General features: G+C 52.2%; 1 protein-coding gene across 4 annotated transcripts; it reads left to right on the top strand.

Moving 5' to 3' along the window:
- Positions 1-2,165: 2,165 nt before the first annotated feature.
- On the top strand, positions 2,166-23,753 carry Itprip (inositol 1,4,5-trisphosphate receptor interacting protein). Of its 4 annotated transcripts, none has more exons than XM_075974352.1 (3): positions 2,166-2,317; positions 17,941-18,050; positions 20,178-23,753. In XM_075974352.1, exon 3 carries the CDS (start codon positions 20,191-20,193, stop codon positions 21,862-21,864), a length of 1,674 nt encoding a protein of 557 aa, XP_075830467.1. In that variant the 5' UTR covers positions 2,166-2,317; positions 17,941-18,050; positions 20,178-20,190; the 3' UTR covers positions 21,865-23,753. The 4 variants fall into 4 exon arrangements, with proteins under 4 accessions (XP_075830467.1, XP_075830465.1, XP_075830468.1 ...); XM_075974353.1 differs by lacking the exon at positions 2,166-2,317 and adding an exon at positions 2,361-2,922; XM_075974350.1 differs by lacking the exon at positions 17,941-18,050.
- Positions 23,754-25,119: the final 1,366 nt, after the last annotated feature.

The raw sequence follows: 25,119 nt of genomic DNA, 5'->3' as shown, positions 1-25,119 counted from the left end.
TCAGATCACGTTAGCTTGTGTCAGGTTAACGTGAACTATCCAGCACCTCAGCAATCTTGTGTTGGTTTGGCTTTGTTTTATTTTGAAACAAGGTTTTGTTGTGCATCCTTCTTGTGTGATCCAGGATGGCTTTGAACTCATGATTATTCATCTCAGACTCCTGGGGATAACAGGCATGCACCACCGTGTTTTGTTTTGGTTTTTATTAGTCCAGGCCCCAGACAAACCACAGACTTCCTTCCTCCAACACCAGGGGGAGGGGGATTTTTCCATCCTTACATTAAAGAGCTTCCCCAATATTCCAGCCTTGGGCAAACACCCTAAGACTGAAATTCTGTCTTTCTAGACTTCAAGACTTGTATGGGTCCTAACCATATCACCCCCTCCCTAAGGGGGGTCCTAACCATATCACCCCCTCCATAAGGGGGGGTCCAACCCAAGCAGGAATTCTGAGAGGGATTGCCTTTCTTGAAACCTGAAGACTGAACACATTATTAGGAAGAGGGGTGTGTGTGTGTGTGTGTGTGTGTGTGTGTGTGTGTGTGTGTGTATGAGAGAGAGAGAGAAACTGAGTATGAGAATATGTGTGTATGTGAAAGAGGAGGGGGAGAGAGAGAGAGAAACTGAGTATGAGAATATGTGTGTATGTGAAAGAGGAGGGGGAGAGAGAGAGAAACTGAATGGGTGTGTATGAGTGTGTGTGTGTGTGTGTGTGTGTGTGTGTGTGTGTGTGTGATTCAGTGTGGCACAAATGAGCTATATGCTTGGGGACATGAAAAGAGGCCAGCCTGTGAAGGGCTTGCATGCAGGTTAGGATAATGGGCCTATCTAGTCCTGAAAATAGACAGGAGCACTAAAGGGAGCACTGGGGTAAAATCATCAGGTTCAAAAGGCAAGCAAATTTAATAAATGATTCTTATATTAATAAGTATATGTAGCTTGCTAGAAATTACTGAAATAGATTTTGCAGGCAGATGGCAATCCCAGAGTGCATTGGAGCACTAACCTTGACATTCCAAACATAACACTGACCTCAACCAAAGCACTGCCTTCAGCGCAGGCCCCCACGTCCCAGACACTTCCCCCACCTGTTCTGGGTGTCCTGTCCATTGAACTTGGAGACATTTTGGAAATACACAGCTCTTTTCTTTGGAAATTCCCAAAGCTCCTCTCCCTTCCCTGGCCCCCAACTCTGCAGTAAGGCTCCCCCACACCAGGAAAGGGTTCTGAGCAACAGTCAGCCAAAGACTGAACATAAAAGTGCCCCGGGCTAAGAGCCAGAGGGTCTATATTTAGAACATTTTCCTCATCGCCTGTTTCTCCGGCAGACTCAGCCTGTGCGTTCTAGGAGAGCGTTAACAAAGTCCCTGGGCTGGACAGCAGAGGAAGCAAGGTGCTCTAAGACCACATGCCAATAGTATAGACATCATCTCTAAGACACAATTATTTCCTCTGCTTTCTCTGGGCGCTCCTGAAACGAATTAACAATTTAATCCAGCCATTCCCAGCCACTCCCACAAGTGTGTGGGAATGTGCTGTCCACAAAGGAAGGCTTGTTGTTTGTTTAAAATATGCAGGCTACTATGTTGTATACCCGACCTTCTGTGCTTGACAAATGGAAAAGAGAGCGCCCCCTACAGCATTCGGGCATCTTCCTCCTTTGTGCCTGGTTCCTCTGGCGAGGAGACAATGCGTTCTTTCATCAGAAAAAGTAGTGAACTGTTTGAATCCAGTCAAACTGCAGGGGGGAAAGCGGCCGGCCTTGGGTCTCAACTTACGTTTTCCTCAAGGGACAAAATAGGTAGCCCCAGGAATTCCACCGCTTATAAAACGCGCCACAGAAATGCGGGTTGACTTGCACTAGCTTAACCCTTTCCATTCTGAGGCCCAGACCAGCTTTTAAGGGCGTCCTTCCCGGTTCCCCAGCTTGCCTTCCCTATTTCTCTCCAGAGGCCGGATCCTTAGCGCCAGGTCGCTGTTCAATTCCACTGTCCTTCCGGGAGCATCTGGGAGATCACGGGAAGGGTCTCCGAGGCGGACCCAGAGTCCCTCGGCCGCAACCCGCACGGTCGTCCTTAAGGACCTACGACCGGCGCCAGTAGAGGCGGGCGTTTTGTTCTTATAAGGAGCAAAAAGTTTCCGTGACAACGCGGAAATGAGTAGTTTTGCAGCTCAGTAGCGCGGGGCGAGAGGAGTCCAGCAGGCGGGAGCCACCGCGGTCTGGTCGCTTGCGTCCCTGGATCCCCGAAGCCTGCGGTCCCGGGACCTCGACGCGGCGTGGAGCGAGGCACCCTCGGTACCCCTACGGCTCCAGAACGTAAGTGCGGGGCTCTCAAATGTGAGGCTTTGCTGCTTCCCAAACTCGATGTGTGGAATGAAGGGCACAAGGGACTGGGGACTCCCACAGAGTTGCGCGGGAGATCGTGGCCAGGAGCGCGGGGTACGACGAATGCGGGATCCTGGCCCGGGCCAAGCCCAGGAACATCTTTAATGCACGCGTGCGAAGTGGGCATTGTTTTCCTCATCACTCTTCGTGGGTGATGCACTGGGGTCTCTCCTCCCGGGCGCCCCGGAGCCCCCGAGTGCCTCCGGCAATCTGGGAAGCAGGCAACTTGTGCTCCCCGCGCTGCCGGCTTTGGAGCCCCTAGCGGGGGCCACGTGTCTGTGACCTTTCATCTCTTAAACCGGGTCGGGTGGCCGAGCCTCAGAGGAATGGGAATGACGTTTGTTTCTTCGTAGCTTGTCTTGACGCAAGAAGGTTGCTTCGGGCCGGATGAAGCCCCTGCCACTTCCTCTTTCAGGACTCCTAGTGGAGTAGACCTTATGTTCTGCAAAACTTTCTCCTGGGCTCAAAGTCGCTGCCTTTGATTCCCGGCCCCATCCTGGAGGCCCACTCTGAGCCTCCTTCGTTCAGGCCGCCAGGTAAATGGACTTAGAAGCCCCTGGCCAGTTCTCCGTACAAAATGGGAAAATATTGGCCAAACCAGGGAAGAACCTCGATTAGCCTTTTACCCTACTGCCTAGTATGAGAATGGCCACCCTTCCCAGAACAGAAGGGAGCCTGATACTAGTGCCATATAAATCAACGTTGGGGGGCTCTCTGTTGTGTTTTGGGTTTCTTCTCTTTACAAACCTGTTCTACTTTGGAGAGGCTGCCGGTTAAAGCCAACACAGCTGCTGTGGTCCTTGGTCCAGGTCAGCAATGACAGGGGTGGCCGCTGTCATTCACCTCCTGGTGCCTGCCTGCTGGCCTGGTTTGCATAAGTGGTCCTGTTATTTGCTGATTCCCTGTGAATCGCTGCTGTCCTGGGCTGTACTGCCTGCAGATTTTCCACTTGTGGGTAACCATGTGGTGGTTATACCCTCACTCTGGATGGATCCCTGGGGAAGCTGGGAAAGTGTTTGCTCGCACACTGTCCTCACTGTGGGGAATTTTCAGAGACGCAGCAGTTTCAGGCTCTGGTGTAAAGGGGGCATAGACCTGAACTTTTAACCCGATGTCATCACCCCAAAAGTCGTTAGCTCTCCAGGCCATGAGCGAAACATAAAGGGTGCGTGGGTGAACTTTTTAATCAGAGGGCAGGAAGGTGCGGTAGCTTCTAGGAGATAATTGCTCACTGTCTGCAAGAAACCTGGTTTTATAGTTTTCCCTTTTTGAACCCTCTGGGGTTAGTATACAAAGGGATCCTGTTTGATAAAAGTGCACACTGTCTCCAAGGAGACAGTGGCATGCACCTGGCATTCTGCAGCCTGCAAGAGCAAGGTTGAGCCGGTGGAGTACATACTAGCCCAGTTCTCAAAGCCACAGCACTGGCAAACCAGACTTGTCCAGAGGAGAAAGGCTAAGACTGTGTGGACAGTGGAGAAAGCACTTCTGGTTAGGGAAAAGGATTACACCATACGTAACCCAGGGATGAGAAACACAGGGGCGTGGCTATGGCTGTCAGGTGTTCCAAGCATTGAAACTTGATAAAAGAAATGGCTTGTTCTGTCTGGCCTCAGATTCCCTGGATAGAGCAGAGATAGGGCACGATAGAGCACAGCCGTCAGAGCTCAACAGGCGATGTGCCGATGTGCTGGTCGTCAGTGTGAGCAGAGGTTGTGACGGGGGCTGTGCCTTCTGGGTGCATGGCTCCGTGTTTCCCTGCTTGGAGGTGAGAGGTACCTCCGATAACGGTCTGAGGCTGTAGTAGAGAAGTATACTAAGCCAGGGTTAGGTTTTCCAAAAATTGAGCTGTGATTTGTGCCTGGTGTTGGTCCATCTTGAATGCCCTCATCCAGTCTTAATGGCATGGTGAGGATGCTGAGAGCTGATGGTAATCTCCAGAGCCATCAGTACCAACCCAGTCTGTGTGAATTAGAATAAGGTCCTCACTCCTAGCAAGATGATGCTGTACGGTACCATTTAACACAAGGGCCCCCTAGCTGAGCAGCCTGGTTGTCCTTGCTCCACCAGCCTGGTTCTCTTGAACAATATGCTAACTGGACAGTCATTCACATTTGCCAATTATTAAGAGTTTAACATGGGCTGGAGACATGACTCAGGGGTTAAGAGCCACTGGCTACCCTTCCAGAGGGCCCTGGTTCAATTCCACATCACCCACATAGTGACTCACAACCAACTGGTAACTCCAGTTCCAGGGAAGAGACACCCCCTTTCAGTATCCAACAACATCGGGCATGCAAGTAGTACACAAACAAACACGCCAGCCAAACACCCATATACCTAAAATAAAAATTAAAAAAAGATGGCAGACTCATCCAGCTAGGGAAGAGAGGAAGGAAAGAGACAAGCCCATCCCTGGTGGGTGATGTGAGCCTTGGCCCAAGCATCAAATAACCAACCGTTTTGATTACTGAGTGGTATGGAGTGGCAGATCCAGTCTGCATCCTGAAGTGACAGGGATGAGTAAGTGCCACCTGGGTGTGGTGCAGAAGGAAAAAGTGACAGCCACATGCGAGGTGGGGTTTCCCAAGAAGTAGAAGGTGATAAGAGAGATCAAACGTCCTGACTTGCTCGTCCAAGCCGTTCCTCTGTGTTCTCTTCCTGCCTCCATCAAATCCTATTTATCTGCACGTATCCTTCCCAAAACCATGAAGGAAACCATTTCTAACACCCCCTCTCTCCACTCAGAGTCAAAGATTGCTTGGCTCCTGTACCACCTGCCTCATTAATTGGGAGGAGCGCTTTAAAGCATAGACCATCCATGGTGTCTTATGCCAATAGACTGACTGCCTGTTTACCTGAGCAGAGCACATCACAGGCCTTAGCTCCTTATAGCCATACCCACCATATACCCACCAAGAAACCTACGGTGCACTAGAAGATGCCTCCTGGTAGGATCTCTCCCTTTATGTTTTCATAACTCAGCTCCTTCCCATTTTATTTACTTATTTGCTTAGTGCTTTGCAAGCATTAACCCTCAGTTACATATATTTGCATAAGGTAAGCATTATACAATCTCAGGGTTTTGGGGCTGTGCACTCTTCTGCATGCAAATCAATAGGGTATTCAGGTGACTTGGGTGAGCCAATAGACGCCAAGCACAGAACAAAGAAACAAGGTCCTTAATTAGCCCTAAGGCCCTGGGGAGTGGGTGAGTACAGGGGCCACTTAGAACCCCTGCTTAAGCCAAGGGAGGCCTACTGAGGACAGGGTCTGCTTTGGCTGCCTCAGGCCACCTGCCCTGCCCAGCTGATCTCTCTCCCTGTTGTCTGTCTGGGGCCACTGTGGGTTGGTGATGAGTGAGCCATATCTCCAGGTGCACCACTTTCACGATGTGGCCTGCATGTGCTTTGGCCCGGATAGGGCTGGGGTGAGTCTTGGCTCCACCACTCTCTAATTGGGTGTTCTCGATGGTTGGGCAGGTGCTTTGTCTATTCCAAGTCTCAGTGCCGTCTTTAAAATCAGGATAAACCATCTCAGGGATGAGGTGGGGAAAAGCCACTTAGCTCAGTGCCTGGCCCAGGTCAGTGTGGCTAGTCTAAGCTTTCTTCCAGTCCCCATCAGGCTAATGCTTTGTCCACTGAGGTCTGGACAAAAAAACAAGGCCATGAGGTTCTAGACTTTCCCACCAGGACGGATGGGAGAGCTTCCTTGTCTCCCAAAGCTGAGGATGAAGGTGACCTTTTGGTCTGAGAGAAAACCAGTTTCAAGCTTGGCCTGCCACAAGTGCCCAGACAGGAAAGCAGGGTGGGGAGGCCTCTAAAATAGTCTCTCGAGTGTTCAAAAGACCCTCTTCTAGGGACCTCTTCAATGGTTTAGGACCCCTGATATTTCCCCACAGAGATAATATCTCCCCTATGACAATGTGCCTCACCCGGTGATGTCATTGGAATGGGAGCCACTCAGCTGGCATCACTGTTGCCCAGGCAACACCGCCACCATAAGGCAGACAGGAAGAACATGAACCACCCTCAACTGTAAGACACGTGTTGCAGGACAAGGATCTAGAAGATGTAGCCACCACAGGTGGGTTTCTCGGAGACTGCAGAGAGGTTGGGCCGTGGGTGGGAGCCGAGTGTGTGCTCTGGGCTGTTGAGCTGGTTGGTGGAAGGTCTTGAGGCATTAGGTGTGTGTCCCAAGGGGAAGACACACCGCTGACTGCTATGTTCTCTTTCTCCTCTGAGCCATATCGACTCCATACGGGGGCTTCTACTCCACAGCCCAAATCCCCATGGAGAGGTGTGGGTTATACTGGTACAGAGACAGCACTGGGAAAGCAGCTTTCCCGTGTCCTCATACTTCGTCCTGACTACAAGGGTTCTTCACTGATTAAACAAATATGACAAACGTGGCACTATGTTAGGAATTCAGTAACCTCGGGGAGCTTTGTGGCAGGGAACAGGAGGAATGTGTGGAAGCCACCCTCCAGGAGGTAGACAGCCGCTTATCACCAAGTTCTCGCAGGCCCCGTGGAATTCTCCAAGTGGTATATCAATCCTGTAGAGTCCCTTTCTCTTCAGGAGCTTGTACTGGTATTTTCAAGATACTTGGTCGTTTGGGAGTGACAGTGGAGAGGGCAGCCACGGTTGCTTGCTGTGTACCCAGGGACACACTGACGACTGCACTGTGCACCCAACTGAACACATGGCAGTTGCGACTCTCTTAATTGCTGGCCCATGGCTTCAGCCTCACCTTCTAAGGTGATGCCTGCTGCTGTCCTTCAGAGGGAATTCCTGAGCGAGGGCTGCCACAGGCCAAAGCTACCACTGAAAGATGCAGGCAGAGGAGCGCCGCCCTCCCAGAGAGAAGTGAAAAACCAGATGGCATGGCACGTCCTTCTCTACAAAGGTCCAGAACCCAAGGCCTTTCAGCTTCAAAGGACCTGAGTCGGTCTGCTCGGTGCAGCTAGACATCACTTCAGGGGCTTCTCTGATGTCTGATGTCCAGCGTCAGTGGCTAAAGTGATAGCCTCAATTTATAGGAAAAATTTTAGGGTCCTCAGTGAAAACTGAAGTATCCTTGCCTGGGTAGACAATTTGCAAGCTCACTCTTCTACTTGGAAAACTGCCCCCCCAAAGAAAAAACCCACCTCTCAAAACCTTTCTTTCCTACAAGCAGAATGATCTTTATGAAAAAGAGCGGTTTCGTGCACCAAACATCTGCTCCCAGCCAAGCCTGCGCATGGCCCTTCTCACGCATCTGTTTCTCTTGCTCTCGGCAGTCCCGTTTTCTAGATCAAGCAACAAGCTCAGACTCACCCCGTCTGAGCTTGATTCCAACTTAGATCAGCTGCTGTCTCCCAGGCCTTTCTCTCAGCCACCTCAGGCGTCTCTGCCTGGACTCCATAGAAAGCAGCATGTAGAACCCCACCGCTTGGGTGTTAAAAGTGAGAAGCTGGAAGACAGATCACCAATTCCAGGCCTGAGCCTCCCATCTCTCTCTACTCTGTGACGTTAGCAGAGGGGATGGCTTTCCTGTCTGTTTAATGGTGGTGGTAGCGGTTACCACATAGCATGCAGTACACACTGAGATGCTCCCATAGGGGAAAACACAGAGTTCATGCTTACCGAGTGACTCACTTCTCATGACTGACCACTCTTGGTTTACCCGGGAGGAGAAATGCTATTCCAAAGCTGTCCTGAGTGCCTCTGTGGATAGCCAAAGAAAGTGCAGAAGAGTGCCGCATCCAACCTGGAGGGATGCTGTCTGTCATCATCCGGGCCCTGCCTGCAGAGAGGACCATGAGCTCATAGCACGGTTCCCACGGGAGCCTGTTTCAATAGCCCTCTTCTATAGAGAAGTCACCTGTCGTTCATGAACGCGTCTTTTGTTTGCTGAGACTTGGTTCTGAATCTCTGAGGAGGCAGGAGAACACCCTAGGCTAGAAGGGAGGAGTCAGGGGATGCCCATGCCCCACCCCTACATCCTGCCCCCCCAATACCCTGAGTTTACCCATGGCTGCTTCTTCCTTATGCTTGACCCTAACACATACAACCCCTTCCCCCTGTGCCAGAGAGCACTGTTCCTTATCCTAATGACTGTGAGAAGGCTTACCCAGGTCACAGGGTCTCTCGTGAGACTCAGCTTCATGAGTTCACTCAGAGGCTCATGCCGCATGTCCCACAGATGTGGCATGAGCAATATAGCATCATGGATCCTGGGAAGGAGACTCCATACATCCCTGTATCCATTTGTTTTTCAGCAAGCATTCTGAGCACAGCCGTCCTTCATGCTGCTCAGAAACTCTTTAGAGACACACGATGGTTAATGCTGGCCCCCCTGGAATTGGGGGTCAGGATGCTGCTGAGGCCCCTAAATCACTAGACTTTCTCTTCTCCTTCTGTGACCTTTAGAAGAAGGTCAGGAGGTCATCAACAATGTCATTTCCAGAGCGCAGCACCCAGTGTGAGGCCTCCATACCTCACCAATGAGCTGTAAGCCGTGGAGCAAGTGTGCTGATGTCATAGCACATGGCAGAGCCAGGATTCAACAACCGGTCCTTCTGATCACAGTCTGGCCCCTTTACTGTTCTCTAAGCTTCTACAGACTTAAAACTCTTCTAGCATAGAGCTTTGGACTATTTCTGGGTGACCTTGGAATGGGGAAGGGGCAGAGGTTTGTACAAGTAAACTTATGGGTGCTAACAGATCGGTCATGGTTCTCGTGTTCAATTGGACACTTAGGATGTTCCAGGCACAGCCTAGGTACAGCATGTATTTTCACACGTGGCCACTCGTCCCTGTGACTGGAAATTGAGTGGTGGCAGTTGCCATTGCTGTTTTGCTCTGGGTAACTCTTGAGAAACATTACTGGGTCCTCACGGATACTTCACGGAGTGACTTCCATAGCTGTTCCAAGCTGGACAGTTCGGGCCCTCTGCGCTCCAGAGAGAATTCGTTGGCTTTGGCCAACAGGTGTAGGAGGGCAGACAGGCAGCCATTCTGTTGTTCACCGTGGGTGAACAGGAACCTGAGGTTCTGCACAGGCAGAAGCTGACCACAGCTCTTAGTTTTTTTACAGTTGGGTTGGCTTCCCTCCTCTCTGTTCCTCTTTAAAAAGATGAAAGGGTTTTGAGATCTTTTCAGGCTCAGACACATTCTCTCCCTCTACCTCTCTCTCTTCTATCCCCTCCTTCTCCCCCCCCCCCGTGTGTGTGTGTGTGTGTGTGTGTGTGTGTGTGTGTGTGTGTGTGAGGCCTGAGGAGCTTCCTTTCTCTCCTCCTCTTCCTAGCTAGTTCAGTTCAGACACTACTTTCAGGTCCTGACTGAGCCTAGGGAGGATGAGCTTGTGGGGCCTATAGTAGGGGAACAGACCCTTCTTTGGCTGCAGAGATAGGTGGGGGTTGACGGTGGGAGGGCTTCCTCCTCTGTCTTAGAGGTGCAGAAGAATTCAGATAGGCTGTCTTCTGAGCTGACTTTGTTACCAGGCAAGGATCAAAAAGAAAGTGGCTCCTGAGCATAACAATTCCTATATTTCCCTGATTCCCAGCTGCTCTGGAAGGGGAGGGTGGGAGGCGGGGCGGTGGGGGAGGGGAGGAGCCTGGGAGGGCTTTTGTTTTCCTTTGTGTTTACTCCTTGGTTCTGCTCAAGCCTTCTTTCTTTCTCTGACTCCAGCAACTGGGTCTGCTCTGCCCGGGCGTTCTGCTTCCACTACCCTGGAGCCTGTTCTGCCTGCTCCACTAACCAGGGAGCCTTGGAAGGCTGCGTGTGTACAAACTCAAGGTGGAGAAACAGGAAGGGGGCAAGTGGGAGCCCCCGACATGCCCTGCCCAGAGAGGAGGGAAGGAGAGCTCTCTCTCTCTCTCTCTCTCTCTCTCTCTCTCTCTCTCTCTCTCTCTCTCTCTCTCTCTGTGTGTGTGTGTGTGTGTGTGTGTGTGTAGGGGATTTTACTCTGGGAAGTGCTTGCCTGAGCCGACCCTATACAAGCCTGGGAAGTGGTTAACAGGCCATTCCTGTGAGTCACAGTGCCTGCTTTAGAAACTTGTGTAGGAACCTTGGGGGTCTAGGGAGGCCCCTCAAGCCAGTGCACACTTTAGGAAAGTCGTGGAGAGAAAAGTCAGTGAGAGACGGATAGTCAGTTTGTGGAAACTGCTGGTTGTGGTGTGCCCAGTGTAGGCTGAGTTTTTGGCTCCAGGAGCACCCCTCCCTTGGCCCTGGAGAAACCTCACCGCCTAAGAGCTGCAGCCAACTGCTGAGGCCAGCTGCTGTGTACAGGTGCGGGCCTGGAGCTGGAGCGGTTGAATGACCTCAGACTGTTCCACTTGGACGCCTTGGTCTCCTCCCTACGAGGTGAGGTGGATGGCACCCTCCCCCGAGGCAGTATCATGGGATAAAACACTAAGGACAGAGGCCCAGGCAACCGAGCACTTGGGTGTGCCTGGCCCCTGTCAGGGCACACCTTTGAGAAACCACACCTCCAAAGGCACAAGACAGAAAGAGGACTACGCTCAGGTAGGGGAGAGCTTCAGGATTGGAGAAGCAGGCCTTAGGAAAACAGAGTGCCAGACCCTTGCCCCAAAGGTCTGTGCTGGCTCACGCATCACTGGAGCAAAACGAAGGTCAGAGCACAGCCAAGCAGAGAGCCTAGGGAGGTGTTTGCTGCGAGAGAGGGGCAGGCTACAGGGGAACACCTGGTCCTTCCTGGGAGATTGATGGTTTCCCTGCCATGGTAGATGGTGGACACACCAACTAGTGAAAATGCAGACCAGGAAGGATGTAACCCTCCCACCAAGCCCAGAGTCCAAGCCCCTGTCCTTCCTGTCCCTTGATTGCCCCGGCCAATCTCATGACCCCAGTCCAGACAAGAGGATTGGCATCCTGGTGGCTTCCTTAAAACCCCTTCCTCTTCCAAGAATGCTTTTGGCAATATGACCTGGTACCGCCTTTGGGTCCAGCCAGCATTTCCACATGGGCTCACTGGTGGTCTGCTTAGTCTGTCTGGGTCTCCTCTGACTCAGGTAGAGGGTTTCTCTGATCTTTGAGAACCACAATTTTTAGCACCGTTTCTGCATTAGTGTATACTCTTGAGACCAGAGACTCTTCGAGTTCCCGGGGAAGCTGTGGGAAAGAGAGCAAATACTTCTGGCATCTGCCCTCAAATGCTGCCATGACGATTCTCCCCAGGGTGATTGCTTGGCTGACTGGGAGACCCAGGAACAGTCAGGACTGGGCTTAAGGCGGGTCTTAGGCCTAGGCTGGGGAAGTAATTAATAGTTAGGCCAAGTGGTTGCTGAGGGGTTGGGGGCAGGGAAGTGAGGCAGACAGCAGCAGAGAAGAGGCCCAAGGCTGCGGCTGAGGGGCGGCAGACAGAGTACACAGGCCCTGGTGAACCTCTGAAATACTTGACTGGACTCAGGTGGCCTTAAAAGAATGTTTTGAAATAATAACCAGTCCTTTAAAATGAAGGATTCCGATAAAACTCCAAATTATTGGCTTCTTTTAGGGAGGAAAAGGGTCCTGCCATTCCGGTTCACAGAATGTACACTGTGGTGGCCACTGCCCGCAGGAAAAGTATGTGTCATCCAAATGGCCAGGGCCCCACTGCTCAGCCCTCCACAGCAGGCTGACTTATTTTTCGCTGCTGTCCTAACCTGTCTCCCCACTTCTCCCCAACAACCATGGCTTCACAAGCACTATTGCAGGGAGACCAACCAGAAGAAGAAAAGAGAAAGAGCCAGGTCGGGGAGGAAGATGGCAGCTGAGGCCAGGGCTACAGGATTCTGAGTAACGGAGGTGGGTAGGGATGGACCACATCCTTTCTGCCTCCTTTCTCAATTATTCTTGTTGGTCTTCTTCCTTCCTCTTTCTTTACTTCCTTTCTTTGTCTGCCCCTCCCTCTCCTATGAGGACGCAGGCCTGCATGGCCCAGCCCCCAACAGAGATGTCCTCCCTGTCCCCACGCGGGTACAAGTGAAGAGTAGTCTAGTCAGAGATGCTTCAGTGGTCCCTTGTGGCTCCCCTGACCCTTGCTTGGACAAGGGCCAGCTCTATCAGGCCCTTCTCCTCCCCCATGTTCTAAAAGGGGAGTAGGTACGGTAGAGACAGGTGGCTGGCTGCCATATCTGTATCTTCCCCGGGCATCTTCCAGGACACACTAAGTCAGCTCCCATGGACAAGCTCGGGGCAGTGTTGTTTACAGCCCATGCACGGTGCCTTGGAAGCTGCAGAAGAACACTTGGTTGACTTTGCTGGGCCTGTGGGTGAGGAAGCAGAACTAATGAAGACACGGACATAGCAAAGGGCAGGACTGTGGTCTAAGGCTACAACCGGATTCAGAACCGGGTGAGCAGTGATCCACTTGCTCCGAGAGGAAGCTAGTTTCACACTAGGGGCTCCACTCCTAAAGAAATCGTGAGATTGGAGATGGGATATAACGCTGAACTATAGGAGGGTGTCTGCTCCGGGCTCAGGCTGCCCAGGCTCAGCTTCCAAACTCCCAAACCAAGACAAAGGCCAAAAAGGGCTCCGCAGTCAGCAGAGCCTTCATGATGTGGCCCTGAATCTCCAGGGCCTAGGAAGCCTGAGAGACAGTCACCCTGGTGATATGGTCAATTGCCACACTCACATTGGGGGCCATGAGGCACCCATTAGGAGCAGGAGGTGATGGACCCGTTCACTCAGTTCCCCAGTCTCCCGAGGAATGGAGACAGGGCAGAGGAAAAGGCCTGGCTTGGCTGGGGTGATGCTCACTGACAGTCACACTGCAGATCGTCCGGATGATGCAGCTGCCAAGCTGATGATCTGAAAGTTAAAGACACTCACACGCAGAGTTCTTAGCACTGTGTCTGGCACCAGTAGATAGCGTGTTCAGAGGGCCTGACACGAAGTAGCTCTCAATAATGAAAGCTTCTTCTGCTATGCTTCTCCACAGAAATTCCTACCAGATGTCACCTGGCAGGGCCCAAGGAGGGTGCCCAGTCTGCCTCAGCCCCCACTACATCACCCTCCAGGTCCAACCTAGCTCCTCTTTAGGCCTCAGTTTGCAAGTCCATAAACTGGGCCTAGATTAGTGCAATTCTAAATTCTTACTTACTCAGTATTGGCTTTACGTCCCTGACAAAACTGGATATCTTTAACTGGAATTGGAAACCCAAACAGAAGGCCGGGCACACAGAAGGGTTCAGCACAGACAGGATAGCCTGGGTCTTCTTGACTCCCTTCTTGAAGGAGCCAGAACTTAGAAAAAACACACCACTACCACCCCGAGACACACACACACGCACGCACGCACGCACACACACACGCATGCACATACACGCGCGCGCATGCACACACACACACACGCACGCACACACACACGATCTGCCCTCAACCACTCCTTTTTTCCATTTCAGTAAGGAAGCCATCAGATGTTCCTCTGGACTCTGCCTCTCCAGGACTGCTATTGTAATTAATTAGCAGAGCTAATTACATCTGACAGGCGGGGCCAGACAGGAGCCCTTGGCAAGTGCCAGAGTCCAGCTGGGACACTGCCGGAGCCTCACTTCCCTTCTCCCCGGAGGGTACCTGACTTAGGAACCTGACTTTAGGATGGGTGGTCCTCAAACTTGAGTACTGAGGGGCCCAGGAACCACCAGGAGAGTATGCTGAAACACCAGCGTTAGGCCCCACCCTGGTCTGTCTCAATGCTGGCAGAAGGTGGCACTGGAAATGCATCTGTCTGGCAAACACCCAGGTGGTGCTGCTGCTGGGAGCCTTGGAGACCTGTAATCCCAGAGGGAGGCCCCGTGTCGTTGAGGAATGGTCTGAGGCGCTTTAGTGGCTGAGCTGTGGTGGGCAGCAGGCTGCTGGTGGGGCATGAGGAGGAGAAGGGCACAGGCTTGTTGCAGAATTCTCTGGAAGAAGGGAACGGAGTGAGTGTGGAGCCAGGGACCTGACGTGCCCACCAGTGGGTGGGGCCAGAAGAGCCTTCAAAAGACAGGACTATAGCTCTCTGTGCTCCCACGTGCCCCAGTGAGGTGTGTTGGGCTGTCTGACTCCCCGCCTGGACTTTCCTGTCAGGGATGGCACTGCTCTCGTCACTGGGGGGAGCCTGAAGCATCCAGCCTTCTCCTCACACTCGGGCGCTTGGCCGCACAGCACGGTGGGGAAGCCTGGGTGGCAAGCAGAGCCAGGCAGAGCAGCTGGAATTCCAACTTGCTCTGGCCTCCATAACCACACGTCTAGAAAGCCTTCTGAGCTTTGATTAACCCATCTGTGAGCCAGGGATCATAGCTACCTCTTGGAAGGTCACAATGGTCACTGTGGACAGTGCCAACCACCTGAGGGCTTGTTGGACAGGAGCTGCTGTCAATAAAGTGTTTGTTCACCAAAGCCATAATGAGGGATGCTCTGGGGTGCAGGAATCAGGGACCCCTTAAGTAGCCACCTCATGTTTTTCCTCTGACCAGCCCTACAGGAAAAACTCGGTAGAGAACCTGTCCCTGCCACCGCATTCACCGAGACACCCAGGGGTCACCATCTTCCCCAGCCTCTGTACCCCAGGACCTGGCTTTTTGCCAGGCTAAGTTTAGCCATATGAGCCACCCACCCCGTGGGTGAGGCTGAAGTAGAGAGGAATTCGCCAAACTTCCTGTCGGCTTCCTGGCAAGCAGGCGAAAGCCCGCCAAATGACCCAGGTTTATTCCCAGAGCCAAGGCTGCCAACAGATGTCACAAAGCACAGGTGTGGGACAGTCGCAAGGCTGAGAGCGTTGGGACCAGCAGAGACAGATGTCCTTGGAGTGCCCTTTGGGGAAGGGTGTGTGTGCTTGTGAGTGTGTGTGCACACATGAGTGCGTGTACATGCATGTATTCCTGGTTTACTAGAGCTTTACATCAGAACACAAGGCCTTCCCAGCTCCTGCCCAGGGCCTTCAGGGCAGGAAGCTCCCTGTTAAGTGGGTTGGAAACCAGAAGAGAAGAGGCTTCGATCCCAGCTCTGGCAGACTGGGTGGCAGGCACAGAGTGGCTATAAGCATTCAGTATCTTGGCCTGGCCCTCCCACCCCATCCTTGGGGCTCTGCTTACAGCCTCCACAGAGGTAACTGGGTTAAATCCCTGGGAAGGGGGTGATTGCTGAGCAGGGTGAGACATCAGGACCTCCCTCATCACAGGCAGGCCCAGACTCTGAAGGAGTCCCCCCATGTGCTGGGGGGCAGGGAGGAAGGAGCGCTGTGCCCAGGAGCAGCAGGAGCAGGGCAGTGTTTTCTGCTACCACAGCACTTCCCAGCGTGCATTCCTCCACACCCAAGACTTGGGCAGGGCTGGGGTGCTTGGCAGGTGAGAAAACAGGCCTGTGGAGGCCGAGGGAAAGAAACTGTCACATGTGGGGTGCCTGCTCTGTGCCGGACACCATGCTGAGCACCCGTGTGCACTCGACCTTAGCACCCTTATAAAGGAGGAGTCTTCTTCTTCGGGGATGAGGATGGGAGCCCTCGAGAAGAGAGTGATCCGCCTGAGAAGGCGCCACCGCCAGGGGCAGAGCCAAAGTTCAAAGCCAGGTCTGCTGGGCGTCTCTAAGGCAGGACGCCTTATATCTGTCTGCTGTGTTGTTTGCCTGGTGCTCTGGACAAGGTCTGTCTGTAGCCCCCATGGGTGCTGCCTGTGTCCTTCCAGAGCCCCCTGCAGGCAGGGACATCTGTGTATTCCCACCCAATCACAGCTACTCTTTTGATAGGAGCACTCAGTCAGTGGCTCAGATCTCACTAGGGCTCTGAGGGCATTGCCTTAGTTGGGCTTTACAACACCAGGTATCTCTCTTCCCGCCTGACAGATGCAGAGAGAGGATGGGGAAAACCGTCATTTGTCCAAGATGCCTATCCTTTTCCTAACTTAGTCTGTCTCCTCCAAGGGCTCTTGACTCCCGGGTTTTGAGTTCTGAACAAGGGGGCTCCTAGAGTCGAGCTTCTAGCAGGCATAAGGCCTTGCTCTGGTGCTATAGTTGAAGCCATTGTATGAAGGGGAGGAGCATTTTCCAGTCCGGGGCTTCGTGTTGGCCACACTCCCCGTCTGATGGCCCATTCTCCCTCCTCTATTGATGTGGAAACCGACTCCTGTCCACTGGAGCTCTCAAGAGTACAGCTGGGCCCAAAGGCCGCTGCCTGCGTTACCGGGGCCTTGAAGGACCTCGGAACCGCCTATGGTCACCTAGCTAGCTGGCTGCCTTCTGGTGTTACACTGCGGGTACTCCATTTAAAGTCCACAACCATGCCCATCAGCCAGCCTCACAGTTCTGCCGTGGGCCACCCGGGTGGATCATCCTTGGCTGTCTCTGTGTTGTGAAAACCATGGCCGCTCAGTTTCTGTGGCTATCCAGCATACTTTTCCTCCCCAGCTCGGGAGTGGGAAGCTGGCTGGCTGCCCCTGGACTTTTCCCCCAACCTACCTCTTCTTCCATCCTACATCCTGCGCTTTCTCCCATCCCTGGCTTTCTGCTCTGTAGAAACCTATGAGCTCTTCAGAGCTCAGCCCGAACTTGTCTCCTCTGGGAATTCCCTGGGGCTAGCCTCCACTCCCTAGCCCCTCTGGATCTTGCTGACTTGTGCAATTGTGTTTGGGGTGGAGCTGTCTGAGTCACCTTTGAACAGTGGCTTTCCCTGGTCAGCAGCCAGCACAGGCTGCCAGTGTACATGTTCCCCTTGCTGGGGAATCCTCACCTGCTGGTGAACCCCTTTATCCGGGTACCATGAGGGTAAGAATTTCTTCATGCAAATTCAACATCAGAGGACTCAAACCAAAGGGCCTAGAAATTCCTGTCAGCCGGTGCTGGCTTGCCCCCACGGGCTCTTCTCTTTGTTGTCCAACAACACACTCAGCTGTTAATGTCTAGATGATCTTTCAAACGTAAATTGTATTTTATATGATGAGAAGAACAAGAGAATATGAACAAGGGTGGAGAGTTACGGCTTAAAAATAATGTCTTTGGGTGTCAAATGATGAGTCCAGAGCTGCGACGGGGTAATAGCTGTAAACTCGACAAAACCTAGAATTGTCCGAGACATAGGTTTCTGAGCATGCCTGTGAGGGAGTGATTGTTCAGAACACATTCATTTATTTGGGAATATTTGTCTTCACTGTATCAGAGGATCCTGAACTGTATTAGAAAAAGAAAGTGATCCCGTTTTCTTTATTTTGACTGCAAACCAAATGCGACCAGTTCCCCCAAGTTCCTTTTGGCATGGTTTCCTTGCCTCAGAGCATTGCAATCATCCATTGTGAGATCGATAAATTCTTTTTTCCTTAAAAAAAAAATCTTCCCTCTATCTGCTGAGGTCAGGAAGGAAAGGGACAGGGCAGGTATGGAAAGGATGGATGGTTAGTTCTCAAGGCTCCTTCTGGGAGAGGAGAGCCCCTTATCCTAGATATGTGTGCATGCACGCACATGCTTGCGCGCACACACACACCACTAAGGCCTTTCTGAGGTCTCTCCCTCCACTCACCACACATCACAGCTATAGCTCCTGCAGTCTGAGGTGCAACAGCAAAGCTCACAAGAATTTCTTTTCCTTCGTCACAGTGTTCGACAGGAGACCCAGGAGCCTTGGGATATGATTTTGTTTCTTCCCTCGAGTCATCTCACATTACAGAAGCCCTCTTCTGCTTCTCCTCCGAATATCCTCATCGCCGGTATAAAGTTAAATAAGGGTTGCTTGACCACAACACTGTGATGTCATGGCAGCCCATCTGATGTCCAGGGTGGCTCGCTAGTTACTAATGAGTGGGTAGTGTATACCGGGGGGATTATTTTGGACAGATGTATGACTCATATTTCATGCTGGAAAGAATGGAATACCATGATTTCAACACCTTCCTCAGAATGGAACTTAAAAGTTATAGTTGACTCTAAGGAACTTTTTAAAAATGGGAATGGGTGATTTGTCTGCACATATGTCCATACCACAAGCATGCAGTGCTCAAGGACACCAGAAGAGGGCATCTGAGTCCCCTGGAGCAGGAGTTTATAGACAGTTGAGAGCTACCATGTGGGTGATAGGAAACAAATACCGGTCCTTGAAAGCAGCAACCTGTCAGGACCGCCAGCCCACATAAACATGGACACTCATTATTAATTATAAAAGCTCGGCCTTAGCTTAAACTTGTTTTTATAAATTAACCCATCTTTTAAATCCATATTCTTCCACATCTGAATGGCTACTCTGCCTTTCTTCTTCCTAGAGTTCTCTCTCTTTCCAGAAGTCCTGCCTATACTTTCCTGCCTACCTATTGGCTGTTCAGCTTTCTATTACACTAATCACAATGCATCTTCACTCAGTGTACAAATGTCCCACAACAGTAACCAGTGCTCTTAACCACAGAGCCGGCTCTCCAGCCCCAGATGGCTGGGTGATTCTGGGTGAGGTCAGGTGGGGGGCTAGGGTTCTGTATTTAGTTGTCTGTTGGTTTGTTTTGGTTCTCTCTCTCTCTCTCTCTCTCTCTCTCTCTCTCTCTCTCTCTCTGTGTGTGTGTGTGTGTGTGTGCGTGTGCATGTGCGTGTGTGTGTGTGTGTGTGTGTGCCCTGGAGAACAGAAGACAGAATAGGACATCAATTCCTCTAGAACTGGAGGACAGGAGATATTGTGAGCCATGTGATATTGGAGAGGAACCAAACACTGGTTCTCTGCAAGACCAGCAGATATGCTTACCTGTTAATCCCCTGTCCTTTTCCGCGGGGGACGGGGTCTTGCTGTCTAGCCTAGGCTAACCTTGAATCTCATGGCAGCCTTCCTGACTCCCTCTCCTAAGTGCGTCAGCCTGATTCTGGGTCCCTAGCAAGGTTCCAGGTGATGCTTCAGCAGTGCTCTGTGTATCACTGTTTCCCTCACAAATACTGCAAGAGGTTAGCCTTTCTCCCAAAAATTATTTAAGGCTTAAAAATCATTCATGCTAGAGAGACTGTTAAGAGGTCATTCGGAGTTCAGATGCTGAGGTAAGAGAAGCAAGTGGCATCAATCCCGTGACCCTCTGGGGATATAATTACCTTCTTCTCTTAAACCAAGAACCCTAGGCCCAGAGAGGTGAGTTAACACACCCAGCACCACACTGCCAGGAAGATGCGTTCACTAAACAAAATTCAGCGTGGTGGAAGGCAGTGTCTGAGGCCGAGGAGTTTGATGGTTGGAGAACAACTCACATAGCTTGCAGAGAAAGGATGCCTGCACTGACCCGACCGGAAAAGCAAGAAGTAATGGTATCATATGCAGCTGAGTGCAGGGTGTGCTTTAATCTGTGCTGATGGCGGGGTCCCCTTGCTGGTGGCGGAAGAGCAGCCCACACTGTAGAAGTAATCCTGTTATCAGACAGCCCTAGCTGGCCACAAGGAAAGCCTTTCTTCCTATTGGCTCAGAGAGTTCATATATTCACCACAGAACCAATCGCTGTGGGTGTAGCTGTGGCTGTATAAAGTAGTCTTGTTGTCTCGGGACTGGCGTCTGGATTTGGGTTTGGTCACCTGGATCTGAGATGTAGGTTTATATCTACCCCAACCAAAGGACCAGGAAGAGAGAAGGTTGATCCTCGGGGTAAAGACTGTTCTGATCCCATCAAGAAAAGCTGTGTTCTGCAGACAAAAGAAATGTCTGTGGCATGTGTAAGCCTGAGGCTTGGCCAGAGCACGGGAGACAGTTACAGGAGACCCCTGGGGTTGAGTGTGAGGACCCGTACCACCTCTTGGGGGCAGAGGTTGGCGCAAGGCTCCAAGAAAAAGGGTCCTTGAAGGAAACAGGTGTGACCAGCAGTGTCTTTCTCTGTTCCTAGGAATACTGCAGCCATGGCCCTGGGACTTTTCCGGGTATGTCTGGTGGTGGTGACAGCCATCGTTAACCACCCTCTGCTGTTCCCCCGGGAGAATGCCACAGTTCCAGAGAACGAGGAGGAGATCCTCCGTAAGATGCAGGAACACCAGGAGAAGCTGCAGCTGGAGCAGCTGCGTCTGGAGGAGGAAGTGTCGCGGCTGCTGGCCGAGAAGGAGGCCCTGAAGCAGGCCGAGGAGGAGGAGGGCCAGCAGCAGCCCGAGGCCTACACTGCCTGGAACCTCTGGAGCTCTCTCTGCATGATCCTCTTCCTGGTCATCGAGATATGGCGGCAGGACTACCAGGACACGCCCTTCCCAGAGTGCCCGGCTGGAGATGAGGATGAGCTGTCTGGACTGGGGGGCGCCCCACTGAAGGGCCTTCCCCTGCCCAATAAGGCCACCCTGGACCACTTCTATGAGCACTGTATCCGAAGCGCCACAGGTGATGCTGCCCGTACCAGGGAGTTTGTGGAGGGCTTCGTGGATGACCTGCTGGAAGCTCTGAGGAATGTCTACAGCCGAAACACTGACATGGAGATGGAGGACTTCATCGGTGTGGGTAGCATGTATGAAAACTGGCAGGTGGAGAGACCACTCCAGTGCCACCTGTATGTACCCTTCACACCCCCGGAGCCCTACAGCTTCCGCCCAGAGCTCTGGTGTTCCAGCCTCTCGGTGCCCCTGGATTGGCAGGGATATGGCCAGATCAAAGTGACCCTGGCCGATGGAGACCCTCTAGGCTGTGCCTGCAGCAAGACTAAGCTCGGGGAAGATATGCTCTGTCTCCTCCACGGCAAGAGTGGTGGGGTACAGCCCAGTGGAGGTGGAGGTGATGAGATGAAGGACTTGCTGTGTTCCAGGGAGTCCTCACATCTGGACACCATGCAGGTCATGAAGTGGTTCCAGGTGGCCCTCACCAGAGCCTGGCACCGCATCGCCCACAAATATGAGTTTGACCTTGCCTTTGGCCAGCTAGACACGCCGGGGTCTCTCAGAATCAAGTTCCGCTCAGGGAAGTTCATGCCCTTCATCCTGACTCCTGTGATCCAGTGTAACGACTCCGACCTATACTTTGTCCCACAGCTTCCCAAGGAGCCGCACAGGGGACCTCCAGCCTCCAGCACCGACTGGTTCCTGTCATTTGCTGTCTCCGAGCAACAGTTCCTCCGGATGATGGGGAAGGCTTTGCCGGAGGACGCCTGCCACCTTAGCTGTCTGCAGATCGCTTCTTTCTTGCTCTCCAAGCAGAGCCGCCTGTCAGGCCCCAGCGGGCTGCACAGCTACCACCTAAAGACGGTCCTGCTGCACCTCCTGCTGACCCGGCAGGCCGCTGACTGGAAGGCCAGCCAGCTGAGTGTGCGTTTGCAGGAGCTCTTCCGCTTCCTGGAGAGAAGCCTCCATGAGAAGAAGCTCCATCACTTCTTTGTGGGCAACAACAAGGTGCCTGAGGCTATGGGACTCCCAGAGGTTGTGCGGAGAGCTGAGCCTATAAACCTCTTCCGGCCCTTCGTTCTGCAGCGGACTCTTTACCACAGCACAATGGACTTCTTCTATGAGATGCTGAGAAACGCCCCAACGCTCATTAGTGAATATTCCCTCCATGTCCCTTCAGACCGTGCCAGCCCACCACCAAAAGCTGTCGCCTTGTAGACGGTGAAATGTGAGGGCCAGGGGGACAGCATCCCCTGTGTCTACCCTACAGGGTTCTGTAACCCCATGCAGGAAACACGGTAGGCCTGGAGGGGAGCTGAGGTTCAGCGTGCTGGGAAGCCAGGTCCTGGAGAGTGAGGGAAACAAAATTGCAACTGGACACTGGTTTGCCTTTCTGCCACGGGGGCTTGTTGGTGAAACGGTTGTTTAGGTTTGGGCACCGATACTTGGCAGCTTAGTTTCCAATCACCATGAATGACCCAGATGCCGACGGAGCAGCCTCCCCGGCACTGAGTTAGAGAGAGGCAAGCGCTGATTGGAATGTAATCCTTTCTGCAACACAGCCCATTCTGTGCTTCAGATGACAGAGCTTCTGCTAGGATGTTGTTAGGGATCCGATTAAGACCCAACACTCTATTCTGTGGTCTCTTGGCCCTGGTTATCTGCAGCTGAATCACGAATGGGGAAAGATGTGGGAACTCACAGCCTTTGGACCACATCGTATACAATAACAGAGGTCCCACCGTGGCCACCCGTTTTTAAATACCTGGCAGAGGTCCAGGAGCCCAGTGGCTAACGTCTCCATTACACAGAAATGGGTACTTGGTGGTGGAGAGTCTACAGCTGGCCAGTTTTTCAGCCACACATCTTACTCAGGTGCACACCTTCTCCCTGTCCCTTTACCATGTACCAGGTCCTGACCACCGAGGGTGTCAACTACCACATTGATTGCTGGCTCAGAAGCCCCTCCCATCTCCATCTCTGGTCTTCCCAGCCAGCAGTGTGGTAGAGGGGCACAGATACCTGTGTCTGCCTTGCACTTTGGCCCACTTTGGAGAAAGTTACAGGGCCCTGGGGCAAGGATACTGACAACTCTAAGCTATCCTCAGGGTCCCGGTTACAGGGAGTGTAGGTTTATAAGTCGGAGGTGCTATGAGAACTCAGTTCTAGTCCGTGGGCCCAAAGCATCTCACAGGTCCTGGCTTCAAGAGGGCATCATCCCTTGGTCTCTTCTGCACAGGCCTTGCTGACCTCATGGATGACCCAGACTGAAAGAACATGATGGAAGCTGGGCTCGCTGGGGATCCATGTGATGACTTCCTGCACAGCCTGGAACTCTAAGGAGTGCTTTGGGCTCAGACAAGTACCAGAGCTTTAGGCTGGAGCTGGGCTCCTGTCCAGGCCTCTTCCAGAGGACCCAGTGGCCTCTTCTCCTTAGCAACCTTTACAGTGGACCAAAGAAGAATCACAAATGAAGAACCAGGTGGCACCCGCTAGCCCTCCAGACGTTAAGATGACAAGCCTTTCAGGGAACAAAACCAGGCTTCCCACAGCTCCACGCATGCTTCCCACAGCCTCAGAGGGCTCCAGAAGATGGACCATTTAGCCACCAAGCCTAATCGATGGTGAAAGGGCCTACTGCATGCAGGGTAACCAGAGACGCTAGGATGCCTCAGTGTAGGCAGGAGTCAGTGAACATAGGTGGTCCGCCCCTCCACAGCTTCATGGGGGACCCTGTAAACAAGCCTCCTCAAAGTGTGGCTCTGCCTGCAACCCTGAGCCACCCTGTCCAGGTACCTCTCAGAGTCAGGGCAGACGTCCTTATTTATTGTCATCTGTGCCTTGTCCCTGTTCATTCAGATCCCGTGGTGCATCAAAGAGAGCCCAGCAGCCAAGAACCAGCTTTCAGAAGCCAAGACCAAACCCCTCCTGAGCCTCCCCTTTCACTTCTGGGAGAAGGGTCACAGGATGAACACCTGGCTTCTTGTTTGCTGGGGCACTTGGTGGGAAGAGGCGCCTGTCGTGTAACAGGGCTGCTTCTGAAGCAGCAGGCTCTTGGGGTTTCATGCTGCCTTATTTATATTAAAGGAAGAATTAAATTCTCATAAGGCGTGGAGTTTGCTTTTACTTCAGAAAGTCTTTTAAAGCAGAGTTGGGCATGAAGGTAGATTTCCTCTTGTCAAGCAAAGCTTTCAAACACACACACACACACACACACACACACACACACACACTCTTATACCCTTAGGAAATTTTTTTAAAATAACAAAATGGAATGCTTCAGCCTTTGAGGCAGCTCGTGCACTGCCTGCAGGGTCCCCCGACGTGCCTTTGAAAGCCAGCTGCAGGGCAGAGTCCAGCACAAGCCCTTACTTCATAGAGCCAGTTTATGCAAAAGCAGGGAGGCCCTGGAACAAATGAGAAGCTTTTGTTGTTTGGAGAATCTCTCTTGAACCTGGAGCTCTAGTCCTCTGAGCACATGGGACCTTTCCACAAAAGATGATCCCTTCTCCCTGCCCCTTTACACCAAAGACTTACTCTCCCATCCCCCAAACACGCAGGACAGCACCAATCTCTGCTCACTTGCTCTGCTGTAGGCCCCAGGACTGTTTGCTGCACCTGGGTAAGGGTGAGCTACTTAGGACCATGAGGAGGTTGGTTATGTTAGGGGAGGGCACAATGTCCCAGGCCAGGGCCTGGGAAGATGACTCAGACAGTAAAATGCTAGCCATATAAATTCAGGGACCTGAAATTAATCCCCAGAACCGACGTGAATATCTGATGTGACAGTGGGGACATGTAATCTCAGACAGACAGATGAATCCTCAGGGCTTCCTGGCCAGCCAGCCTAGCCTCGCTGACCAATAAGATAACTCCCACCTTAAAAAGCAAGGAAGACCATTCCCAAGGAAAGACATCAATGCCCTGTGGCCTACATAGCCACAGTCCTCCGTACTGGGGAACTTTTATTACTACCACGAGATACCCAAAGCAAATCACTTAGGAAGTAAAGGGGTTAATATAGAAGGCTCTAGATTCCAGATCAGGCAGCTGTATCTGACCTCTGGTAAGGATGGCAGACCTATCCCGCTATAATGGAAACACATGGAAGAAGTGTTCCCTGCTTTGACTGAGGTTAAAAGCCAGGCTGGTACTTTAAGGATAACTTTTGGGAGAACTAGCAAGGGTCCCATAAGAAACAACCCGAATCTCCTTCAAGGACCCCTAATTTGAGGTCCTCCCATTAGACTTAGCCTCTTAAAGTTGCCACACCACCACACAACAACCAGACTTCCAGTGCAGGAACCGTCGGCAGGTGTGGAGTGGCAATAACATCCAAGCTATGGCTCCCTGGAAACGGCACGTTGATCCACTATCAAAGCTGTCACCCAAATCACCGGGAGAGTCTGGCCAGTTCCCTTGAACCTGAACCTGCATGGTGCTCACATCCAGTCTGAAGTGACCATGTAGAGC

This window comes from Microtus pennsylvanicus, chromosome 5, assembly GCF_037038515.1.
Source record: "Microtus pennsylvanicus isolate mMicPen1 chromosome 5, mMicPen1.hap1, whole genome shotgun sequence".
NCBI classification, from domain to species: Eukaryota; Metazoa; Chordata; class Mammalia; order Rodentia; family Cricetidae; genus Microtus; species Microtus pennsylvanicus.
The sequence above is the reverse complement of the archived record's forward strand: the minus strand, read 5'-3'. Positions and strand labels throughout refer to the sequence as shown.

Excerpts from the sequence above, each read along its gene's own strand:
- Itprip (XM_075974350.1), top strand. The coding sequence starts at position 20,191 with ATGGCCCTGGGACTTTTCCGGGTATGTCTGGTGGTGGTGACAGCCATC.